The 12,662-nt window shown below is 36.5% G+C and overlaps 1 protein-coding gene across 1 annotated transcript in view; it reads right to left on the bottom strand.

The window, feature by feature from the left end:
* The window catches only part of IntS6 (integrator complex subunit 6), a 324,867-nt gene that overhangs the window by 273,159 nt on the left and 39,046 nt on the right, over nt 1-12,662 (bottom strand). Inside the window, exon 4 of the mRNA XM_090385345.1 lies at nt 9,925-10,108. Coding sequence (XP_090241471.1) covers nt 9,925-10,108 — 184 coding nt within the window. The remainder of the gene's footprint in view (nt 1-9,924; nt 10,109-12,662) is intronic.

The following is a 12,662-nucleotide window of genomic DNA, read 5'->3' on the forward strand; positions in this document are numbered from 1 at the left end:
AATAAAAAGTACTGAAGCCTATAACAGCTACAAGATGATCTGTAATAGAGCCACAGAAATAGAGCCATATATAAATGCCAAGAAGAGCAGGACAAACCAGATCGGACCTTTATGTAAGGGAAAGGGGATAGTATTAAATACACCAACTGCCGTTGCAGATGAACTCAACAGTTATTTTGCATCGATATTTACAAATGAAAAACCTTTTGTGGCAATGGGAAATTGTGGGAGCGAAGTTGAAAAATATGTAATTAATGATATTGAAATTTCTCAAGATTATTTAATGAAAAAACTTTCGAGCCTACAGGCCAGTAAGGCTCCTGGAGTTGATGGAATATACCCTATAATCTTAAGGGAGGCAGCAAGTGAGTGCATCGAACCATTGAGGATAATTATGCAAGCATCACTAGACTCTGGGGAGATTCAATTGGATTGGAAAAGTGCCAATGTATCTCCCATACATAAGGGTGGATCTAAGAGTGAAGTGGGAAATTATCGACCTGTCAGTCTGACTTCAGTGGTAGGGAAAATCATAGAGGCAATGATCAAGGGTGAAATTCAGAATCGTTTGGATAGAAATGAAATTCTCAAGGATACTCAGCATGGTTTTGTAATGGGAAAATCATGTTTAACAAATCTGGTTCGCTATTTCAAAAAGGTCACTCACGAGCTGGATTTAGGGAATAATTTCGACATTGTTTATGTAGATTTCAGCAAAGCTTTTGACTAAGTCCCACATGAGTGGTTGCTTTATAAGCTGGAACAGGTTGGAATCACTGGGAAAATCCTTAGATGGATAGCAGGATGGCTTCAGGGCAGGAGGCAGAGGGTTGTGATAAATGGCTATTCCTCAGATTGGGTTGATGTAAGAAGTGGGCTTCCCCAAGGATCAGTATTAGGACCACTGTTGTTTTTAATTTTCATAAACAACATCGATGAAGGGATAGAGGGCGTGATATCTAAATTTGCAGATAATGTTAAAATTGGTAGAATAGTTAATGATCACTGTCAAGCTGAGCTTCTTCAGAGAGACCTAGATAGACTTCAGGAATGGTCAGAAAAATGGCAGCTATGCTTTAATCCAACAAAGTGTAAGGTATTACACCTGGGAAACAGTAATCCCAAAATAACTTATTCACTTGGTGGAGTTCAACTAAACCCAGTACTGGAGGAAAGGGATTTGGGCGTTATGATACGGTCAGACATGAAATTCTCTGAGCATTGTAAACAGGTTGCAAGGAAGGCCCATGGTGTCCTATTGAACTTTTGCAAGTAGAGATAGGGACGTGATAATCCCATTATATAAGGCTTTTGTTAGACTACACTTGGAATACTGTGTTCAAGTATGGAGACCTCACCTAAAGAAAGATATCGAGCTTCTTGAAAGGGGTGCAAAGACGGGTAACTTGCATGGTGAGATCGGCAAAAGGGCATCCTTATGAAGAAAGACTTCGAATATGTGGGTTGCAGAGTTTGAAAACTAGACACCTTAGAGGAGATTTGATTGAGATGTTTAAGGCTTTGAGAGGCATCAGTAAAATGAATGAGGACGAAATTTTCAAGATTATAAATGATGCTAGAACTAGGGGACATAAATTCAAGTTACGGTAAGAAATGTTTAGATTGGACTGTAGGAAGTTTTATTTTAGCCAGCGAGTTATAAATTACTAGAATAAGTTGCTTACATGGGTGATAGAGGCTGACATTTTAGGGAAATTCAAAGGTCATCTAGATAGTACCTTCAGGTGAGGGAAGTGCATAGGATGATAGGTTTAATTTCCTTTTCTTTTATTAATTATCATTATTATTTATTTTTTCTTTTTTTATCATTGTTTTATTTGAGTTTTTTTTTTTTTTTGGCTGGTGCAGCATAAGCCATAGGCTTTCTTGCACCATGCGGCCATTACTAACACTACAATACTAAATACTATTCTTATCTTTTACATAACTATACTATGTCCAATGCAGATATTATGCAAATCCTGGCTTCAAAGATGATTACAGGTCATTACTTTCATACTGGTACAAAAATTTAATTTTGTTGTGTGGGCTTCGTTTGGACAAAGTAAGTTTGTTGTTTTTACCTTCATTTTAAAATTGTAATAAATTCATTCTAAAATTTGTAAATTTACTAAAATATATCTTGGCCAAAAAGATTCTTAATTTTATGCATATATTTGCTATGTACTTTAAATTATACTCATAACTTGTACACAGGTTAGGGTGCAAGAATATTTGCTGATGCTATCGAGGCAGAGTTAGGCGGGCCAGAAAACTGCTAGCTTGGAGGAATTCACAGACTAAAAGGTTAAAAATAGCCACAGATAAAGGTGAAGAAGATTCTTGCACTACTTCTATTAGAATAATCAGTAACTATAATAAATTGTAATAAATTCATTCTAAAATTTGTAAATTTACTAAAATATATCTTGGCCAAAAATATTCTTAATTTTATGCATATATTTGCTATAATTTAAATTATACTCATAATTTGTACACAGGTTATGGTGCAAGAATATTTGCTGATGCTATTGAGGCAGAGTTAGGTAGGCCAGAAAACTTCTAGCTTGGGGGAATTCACAGATTAAAAGGTTAAAAATAGCTGCAGACAGAGGTGAAGGAGATTCTTGCACTACTTCTATTAGAATAAGCAGAAGCCTGGAGCGAGGGGTTCTGAGGGTTTCAGGGACTGACGGCAGTCATCGTGAAACAGGTGGGTATATAGGATGTGCTAAGGGTAACTAAGAATATGTGCATGTATACCAATGCTAGAAGTATAGTAAATAAATTTGATGAATTTGAAGTGTTGGTCAACACATCAAAGGCAGATATTGTTGGGATATCAGAAACGTGGTGTCACACAGATATCAGAAATGCAGAATTGGAATTTGGGGAGTACAATGTGTACAGAAAGGTTAGACAAGATAGGAAGAGTTATGCTGTTAATTAAGAAAAACATAAAACCAAAACAAGTGCATCCAGTTGATATAGATGGACAGTGCACTGTTGAGTCAGTTTCGTGAGACATAAGCACTGCGAAAGCAAAAATAAGATTAGGAGTGTGTTATAGGCCTAATCACTTGAATGAGTACAATGAACAATAGTACAGAGAAATAGAGTGGGCTAGTAAATCAGAATGTCTTATAATGGGGAATTTTAACTTCCCAGATATTGACTGGAATCTGTGGGTTGGTCACTCGCACACTAGTAAGACTTTTGTGGATTTATTGGATGATTGGTTTCTGCAGCAGCATGATCGAGAGGCAACCAGAGGGTAATACCCTCGATCTGGTTATCAGCAGTGATCATTCGTGTATTAAGAATTTGCAGATAAAGGAACCACTAGGTGGCAGTGATCACAGTGTACTGAGGAGGGATTTACTTAAAGATATAATTACCATCAGGGGTAAAGGAAAGGGTTTTTGCTTCCATAAAGGTGTACAGTGGTCTCAGACAGTTTTTAAATACTGTACAGTGGGATCAACTGATGATATTACGAACATTCAAGGAATTAATCGTAAAAGTTTCATACCTATTAAGAAATATTGTTCAAGGTTTAGGCCTAAATGGTTGTCAAATGAACTAATGAGACTCGTGGCAGAGAAGAAAAATGTATGGATGCATATAAATTATCAGGCGACACAGAAGCCTATGGCAGATATAAGCTGGTCTGTAATCAAGTCACAAAGGAGGTTAGGCAGGCAAAGGCAGATTACGAGAAATCTTTGGCAAAGGATGCTAAGAAAAACAGCAAGGATTTCTTTACTTATATAAACTCTAAAAGAAAGTGGATGAATCAGATCGGTCCACTTGATATCGATGGTTTGACTGTTGATGATCCTGCTCAGATAGCAAACAAACTGAATGAGTATTTTGTATCTACATTCATACATGAGAAGTAAAGAATTGAAAATGCCAGAAGGTTATCAAATTGTAGCAGGGTGCTTAATGATTTTGTAATAACTGAGAGCAAAGTGGAGGAGAAATTGTTGAAGTTAAACATAAGAAAGGCACCTGGGATGGATGGGATCTATCCAGTTATATTAAAGGAGGCGGCAAAGGAAGTAAGCAAACCCTTAGCCATAATTATGAGAGCATCCTTGGACTCGGGGGGGGAGGGGGGTCTCCACGGACTGGAGATGTACAAATGTATCCCCAATTCACAAAGGGGAATCGAAGGATGACACGAGTAATTACAGACCAGTTAGTTTAACTTCTGTTCCGGGTAAAATAATGGAGTCACTGGTATTTTTTTTTTTTTTTTGTAGTTGTTGGCGCATAGGCTTCTGTGGCCATAATGCACATCCCAAGGTTTTTGCAGTACTTTGATCCAAGCCCAAGGCAGCAATCAAACCCGCGACCTTTGGGTTGCCAGGCAGGCACTTTACCCACCCGGTTAGCCCGGTCGGCAGAGTCACTGGTTAAAGATGCATTGCAGGATCATCTAGCCAAGACTGCAGCAATAATTCAGACACAGCATGGGTTTGTTAACGGGAAAGTTGTCTGACAAATTTGATTGGATATTATGATGTGGTAACAAAGGAAGTGGATGCAAAAAATAATTTTGATATCATATACTAGAATTTCAGGAAAGCTTTTGACACTGTTGTACATGGAAGACTACTTTTTTTTTTTTTTTTTGGTAGTTGTTGGCGCATAGGCTTCTGTTGCCATAATGCACCTCCCAAGGTTTTTGTAGTACTTTTATCCAAGCCCGAGGCAGGAATCGAACCCGCGACCTTTGGGTTGCCAGGCAGGAAATGCAGACAGGCTGCAAGAGCAGGTCATGGGGTTTTGTCAATGATATATAGGAATTTTGCTAGCAGGGAAAAGGAGGTGATTATCCCTTTGTATAAGGCAATGGTCAGGCCATGCCTTGAATACTGTGTACAGGTCTGGAGGACTCATTTTAGGAAGGATGTAGATTTGCTTATGCATGTACAGAGAAGGGCAACAAGATTGGTGAAGGGAATGAAGGGATCCTCTTACCAAGAGAAGCTTAAGTTCTGTAAATTGCAGTGGCTGGAGACTAGGCACCTGCGAGGTGATCTGATTGAGGTGTATAAGGCCTTGAATGGGTTGAGCACCTGAATTCTGATGGGGTTCTTCCACTTGCTCAGATTATGAACCTAAGGGGTTTGTAATCTGAGCAAGTGGAAGGGGTTCGTAGATGAGTGGAAATTTGGCTTTAGCCAGGGGGTGGTTAATTGCTGGAACAAACTTCCATCTGTTGTTGTTGTTGTGGAAGTTGATAGCTTAAATAAATTCAAGGAGGAACTGGACAAACTTTTAGAGGGAATGGTGGTGTGAATTTTTTGTTTTAGCTGATGCTACATAAGCTTGATACACTTGCTTTCTTGCATCATATGCTTCTATTATTATTACTATTACATTATTTTGGAAATAAGATAAATATGATTTATGATCTGAGTAAGACTCATGAAACAATTTCTTTCTTCCAGCCCTCAGCAATGCCTAGATATTTTTAATAATCCTTCCCTTCATCATCCTGGGTGAGAGTTGCGTAGTTTTTCCCTCCCTAAAATTTTTGTTCTTTATGCAAAAGAAGCAATTTGAACATAGAAAATAAGCTTTTTATAGATGTAATACATTGATGTCATTGATTTGGCAGTTATTCTAAACAACAACCCAAACCTTCATTATAAGTTAGTTACTGTCTGAATAGGAAGCTGGTAACTATGAATATTTTCACATGAAAACAATGATTGACCGTTCTCTACATCTTAAGTGGTTTTATTCTTGTCATGTTTCTACTAAAAAGAGCTCATCCTCAAATTTTATTTTTTAAGTACACACTGAGAAAACTTTGCATTTTCATGTTCTTGGATTATAAATCTTAACCCACATATTCACTACAGCTGTGAGTTGCAAACAGATTTTGAAGCAGGTTGAAAACAATTATTTCAATTTAATAGTATATTTACATAAACAGGCAAATTTATTTATTTCAAAATAACTGTACAGAACAAAATAACTGTATTCAATAACATTGAATTATCAACCAGTGATAATTCAATGTTATTGAATTATCACTGGTTGATAATTCAATAACATTGATAATTTCAAATACAGAATTTTTCTTGTGAGAGCCTCTGGTCCATAGTTGTTCTGAAATCTCATTTACATCCCATGTGAAAGTAATTACCCACTAAAGCCTTAATTAAACCTGCTTTTAGTTTACGGTGCATTAGCATCTTAGGTCATGTTGTGTCAGTGTATTATATCTGTTTGTGTGTGTGTGCGTGCATGCACACACAAACACACAGACAGACAGACACACACAAACAAACAAATATAATAGACAAACACACACACACACACACACACAAACATACAATATACAAACACACACACACACACACACAAACAGAGATAATACACAAACACACACACACACAAACAGATATAATACACAAACACACAAACAGATATTTCAGTTTGCACAACATGCAAATGTTGTGCAAACTGAAAAATTTGAAGTATTTTCAACAGAGACTTGCAAATTACAGACCCAGCTGAGGAGGCTTTTAAGAATATTACCATTCTCTGATGGGATCAGCACCTACACTTCTTCAAATGAATGACAAATGGTGAAACCACTATAATGTCACAAAATTCTGTGGAACAAAATGCAATTAATTCTGTAACTTCTGTAATAAGTTAAGAATTACATGTGTTATCAACAGCACAAAAATTCCAGAGAGATGGATTACAATTTATTTGTTGCTCAGTGTGAGAGTAAAAATGGGTGTTTTAATTTTTGGGAAAAAAGCTGAATAGACAAAGAATGAAAATATTGGCATGTACAATTTAGATTTAGTTATTAATTTATTTATCCTCTTCACATTCAGTAGAGAAAGTAAAAGCCAAGAATAATGATGGCAAGTCCTGAGACAGTTGCATACAAATTACATACTTGTAAACATTTCCTCATTCATTTCACAAATCTCCACTTATGGTTTGCCAAACCCCATGCACTTTTTCTTACAGAATCTCAATTATTGGTTTATTTAACCACTGCTCATCTCAGTTATCCGAATTATTTGCTGTATAATTCCTTTTGCTTCAAAGGGGTACTTGTGCATATGTCCGCTCTGATATTCCCTGTCAGAGACTTAGTAATTTGGAATCTCCTCATTTTGATCTTCTCAGGCTAAAAACCTCTCTACCACATTATGTCATATTCATCTGTTGCCTCTATCATTCTCCCAATCCCACTAATCACTTGGAACTCTTTAACTTCCTCTCTTCGAAACTAGACTTTCTCCAGTCCAACTTTCCCAACAGTGAGGTAATTTTCCTTGTTGATTTTAATGTTCCAACTCCATCTGGCTTCCGTTCTCTAGTTACACAGACCCAGCTGGTCGAGATGCTGAGGCTTTTGCAATTACTAATTACCTCGCAAAGATTATTCATTTACCTACCATCCTAATACCAGACAATCCTAACCACACAGCCAACGCGCTTGACCTTTTTTTCACAAAAAACCCTTCAAACTATATACAGTTGAGGTGAATGGTCCTCTAGGCACCTCATATCACAACTTGGTGATGGTCTGTTCTCCAATGGAGCCTTTCTCAACCTTGTGTTGTTTGGCATTACAAGAATGCAAAATGAGATGATCTGCCAGATTTCTTTTCCTTTTTTCCATGGATGGATTACTATTTCAAAACTTCTGATGTCAACATTTGTTCAGATCGTGTCAGTGAAATTATTCTTATTAGGAATGGAATCCTTTATTCCACACTCCACCTTAAAATCTCATCCTTTATCTAAACATTGATATTCCAATAAATGTGCTAAAGCTGTTCAAGAGAAAAAGGTTGCATATCGTAATTGGCTTGTATCCAAATTTCCAGGTTCATTTTCTGCATACACCAAAGCTCAACTATTGTAAAACAGTTATTAATCAATGCAAACTAAATTTCGGAACAGGCTAAGAGTAGAAAACTTGTTTCTTTTCAGAACACAGAAATAGCAGACTTCAGTTCATTATCATCAGCAAAGTGCCTATCCACATACATTTTTCTTGAGGTGTTGAAACAAGAAATAGTCACTGGGGGCCAGATCTGAGCTGTAAGGTGGATGGGTAAGTTCTGTAAAATCACAGTCTCTCAAACCAGCAGCAACAGCATGTGACCTGTGAACCAGTGCATTGTCCTGAATAAGTGGCCCACCTCTGGAAAGTTTTCCATAGTGTTTTCCTTTATGATATTCCTTAGGTTGTACAGTAGAGATGCATATGACTCCCCACTGACTGTCTGCTTGTGCTCCAAGTAGTGATTGTACAAAATTCCCTCAGCATCTCAAAAAATGGTGGCCATAATCTTGCCTGTTGAAGGTTGTGCCTGAAATTTTTTGGGTGGGTGAGAACCCTTGTGTTTCCGCTGCATTGATTCTTGCTTGGTCTCAGGATCCCAGTGATAAACCCATGTTTCATCACCAGTAACAATTCTGGAGATGAAAGTTTCAGGATCCCTTCCATAAAACTTTAAATTCTCCTCACAACACAGTACTCTGAATTACTACTGCACAGGGGTCAGAAATCTACGGACCCACCTTGCACTGACCTTAGTCAACCCCATACGTTCATGCAGGATGGTTATAACTATTTCCTCAGATATGTCATATTCCCTAGAAATTTGGGACACCTTTAAATGTCTCTCATTCGATACAAGGGTTTCCACAGCTCATCACATTTCTTTCACTGTTACAGGGCTTCCTGGACTTGATCATCTTTGATGGACTCTCTATCCCACTTGAATTGTTTTGACCAGAATTTTACCTGGTACTCTGAAGGTGCACTGTTGCCATACACAGCCACCATCCTTTCATGAATGGCCTTTGGCCCATTTCCTTCTTTGACGAGAAACTTGATGACTGAACAATGCTCCAATTTCAGCAAATTCATAATTTGATACAGAAGTCTTCCTTCTTTCTGTTACAGCAGCACCTAAAAACACAAGTGGGATCAAAATTAGTATGATTCAAGTTGAGATACGTAGGAACATGATAAATCATGAATCATTGAAACATAACTATGGAAAGTACCTTAGGTAGATAATTTACTGATTCCATATTATTTAATCGCACTTTGCATAGAACATCCCAAGTCAGGTTTTGCCTAAAAACTTTTTATGTTGTCCAAAGTTATAATTTATAACTTCCCTTTTTCACTGTAATGGATTGTTCATAAATTATTATTTGAATAACAACTAAAAAAAAGAAATACTAACATACAACAGACAATGAATAAATATTCAAATGCTGCATGGAAATGTCACAGTGAAATCAAACTGACAACTAAAGAAAAGAAAAAAAAATAATAAATAAAAACACTTGATACAGCCAATGAAGTGCTACAAAACTGAGAAATGTTTATTCACATTCTCACATGAATTTGCTAACCTTAAAACAAATCTTTTAGTTTGACATTTCCCTGTAAAATGAATCAGCTTCTTAGCTTAGCGTTGGTGCATTCCCACTTCAAAAGTAGAGGTACAATAAACAAATCTTTTTTTTTGTTGTGAGTGTTTATTTTAAAAAAGAAAATTGTGTTCTTCACAGTTTACAAATTAGATCTATAATTTGTACTAAACCTCAGTAAGGAAACTTATATAATTAAATTCTTGTTTAGGAAAAATCTCCATTCTGCATAAATAAAAGGAATGCATGTGCATACACACACAAAAATACAGACAACAGTCCAAATAACAGAGGTTCTGATTTAGTGAAGTCCAAATTAATGATGTTTTACTATACTAAAATTAATATTACTGAGTTATAATTTTATTATATTGGTAATCATTTTACTATCACAAAAACCTTTTATATTTAAATTTTTGTGGTAGATTAATAACACAATTCATTTATCAAATCAAAAGAAAAAAAGTAGCTCTTTACCTCCAGTTACTTCACACATAGCATCAATAGGAGAACTGTCTGGCGGAACCACTGAATTTGGATCTCTATCCACAGGTGGAGTTCCTGTAAGCCTCAAAACTAATGAAAATAACCTCTGATCCCACCGAAACGGTTCTTTAGTTAATTCTGATCCAGGAACAGAAGAATGCATTGGTAAATTTAACTGAAATAAATACAAATAACTAATTTTTAAAATAGATAACTCTATACATTACAGCAGGACATCAATTATCTGAACCACTGGGAATGATCATTTCTGATAATCAATTTTTTCAGAAAAAAATAAGAAGTCAATTTCAAACTTCACTCTCATGTTTTTGAAATTTTAAACTGTTGAGAGTTATATGAATGGTTGCAAACTGCAACTATTCATGAATCTTTGAATGATATCAACTGTGTCATAAACAGATATCCTTCCATGAGACATTTACTTATCACCATTTTGGCACTTATTGCCTGCAGGGCTTTTTTTTTTTTTTTTTTTTTTAATACCTATCTTGTGCTGTCAGTCTCTAGTTTTATTTTTTTGATTAAGTAATTATGTTTGTCGTTTGATTGTGTGAATTTACTGAAGAGCCCAGAATTCTGTTTCAAATGTTCTGATTTATTATTCATGAAAGCAAATGAATATTTTTTACCATCTTGCAAGTATTGCAAAACACCTGGAAGACAATTCCATTTGAGTCAAATAAAATTCTCACTGGTTTCATTTCAATCAAATGCATTAATTCCTCTCTGAAGTATCCTCTTCAGTAGACAGTAACTTATTGGTAGCTGGATGAAATCATATAAAAGATATAGTCAACAGAGACTTGTCAAATTCTCAATAATGAAGCTGTTAAAAAGTTACCTTTGAAATCTTCATGAGTTACTCCTGAGTAAACAGTATGGTTCAGAGTAGAAGAGGACAAAATATCCTCTTCTACTGTAGAGGGGAAACCCCAAGTGACAATGGGTTAATTTAAATTAAAAGTTACAATAACATATAATTAATAATTACAATAAATGTTCATTACTGAACAAATGTATAAAAAGAAAACTCTGGCATACTATTCTGGCTGGTAGTATGAACTATTTGTTCCAAACAAAGAGGATAAAGAGGTAGAATAATGATTCATTCTGAGTCAAATTCCACTCAGACTGATCCTGTCTCATCAGGAATTTGCTCTGTTTGCAATCCTTACTTATCTTCTAAATACAACATGAACTATTGGTTTGCTGGACTAGTGACTATGTTGAATAATTATAGATAACCTGTGGCTGATTCTGTCGGTTGGTTGGTTTAAATGGAAGTTTATTGGCACAAGGGCAACTGAGGCCAAATTGTGCCTGTCACAGTAATCGTGCAAATGATATTTTTTTTTTTTTTTTTTTTCGCAGTCATATGTCAGATAAGTTCATATAAATGAATTTGTTTTAAAAAACTAAATAAATCGGATAGATTTGCATCACCACTGAGAATATGGTTCATCTCTAATGAATTGTTTTGGGTTAAAACCGATTTAAAATTTGTTAATCGGGCAGCATGATTGTAAGGACACTCGAGGAGAATGTGCTTCACTGTAAGTAGGGTGGAACAGTAACGACAGTGAGGAGGTTCATCCCCTGTCAACAAATGGAGGTGGGTGAGATAGGAATGACCAATGCGTGTCCTTGCAAGGACAACCTCTTCTCGTCTGTTTAATCGTGAACTAGATTTCCAGTACTGTGGCTTTTTCTTTATTTGGAAAAGTTTATTTTGGGTCTGTTGCTGCCATACGATGTCCATTGGTCAATACATAACTGTTTTTTGATAAGTTTACAGTCCATATAAGGAATCGAGGCAAGTGAAGATACGGGGTTGACTGGATTTTTTGCTGCTTGATCTGCTTTCTCATTTCCCTGGATTCCAGCATGCCCAGGAATCCAGCAGAACCTTACCTTTGTGTTATATTTTGTGAGATTGATTAGCTTAGCTCTGATTTCTTTCAGAATAGGATGAGAGTTCAGACATTTACGTTGTATAGAAGTTACTGCACTCAAGGAATCGATATAGATTATAATTTCTTCGTTAGACCTGTTGTTGACGTGTTTGATAGCCATTTGTATTGCATAGAGTTCAGCGGTGTAAATACTGCAACTTGGGAAAAGTTTTTCGGAGATTACACAAGTGGGAAGGACTACTGCAGCACCTACATCTGTATCAGATTTGGATCCATCAGTATATATTTGAAGACAGTGAGAGTTTGTGATGCATGAGTTGAATGTAGCTGCTGTATATTTTGATGGTCCAACGCCTGTTTTCCCCACTTTTGAAAGTATTCATCGAATAAAGGTTTGAAAGTGGACCATGGAGGCTCAATTTCTACGGTGTCTGGGTGGATATTGTCTAGGGGGACACTCCAATTCTGTGTAACATCCTTCAATCTGATTCCAGCAGGTTTATTTTCATTTGGTTTATTTCTGTATAAATTTTGGAAAGACGGAGTAAACATGGAAGGCCAGATGGGATGTGAGGGCATACTCCGAAGTTTGGCAGCATACGTAAGCAGCAGCATCTGCCTCCGAAACGATAATGGAGGTTCATGTGCATCAATATAAAGACTCTGGACTGGCGACGTTCGGAAGGCACCTAGAGCTATTCTAAGTGCATTATGTTGAATGGTATTTAGGGTCTGTAATGCTGATTTTCTAGCTGAGTCATATACAGGTGCACCATAGTCTAGTCTGGATCGGAT

Source organism: Mastigoproctus giganteus, chromosome 1 (assembly GCF_048544385.1).
Source record: "Mastigoproctus giganteus isolate SK-2022 chromosome 1, ASM4854438v1, whole genome shotgun sequence".
In the NCBI taxonomy this organism is placed as follows: domain Eukaryota; kingdom Metazoa; phylum Arthropoda; class Arachnida; order Uropygi; family Thelyphonidae; genus Mastigoproctus; species Mastigoproctus giganteus.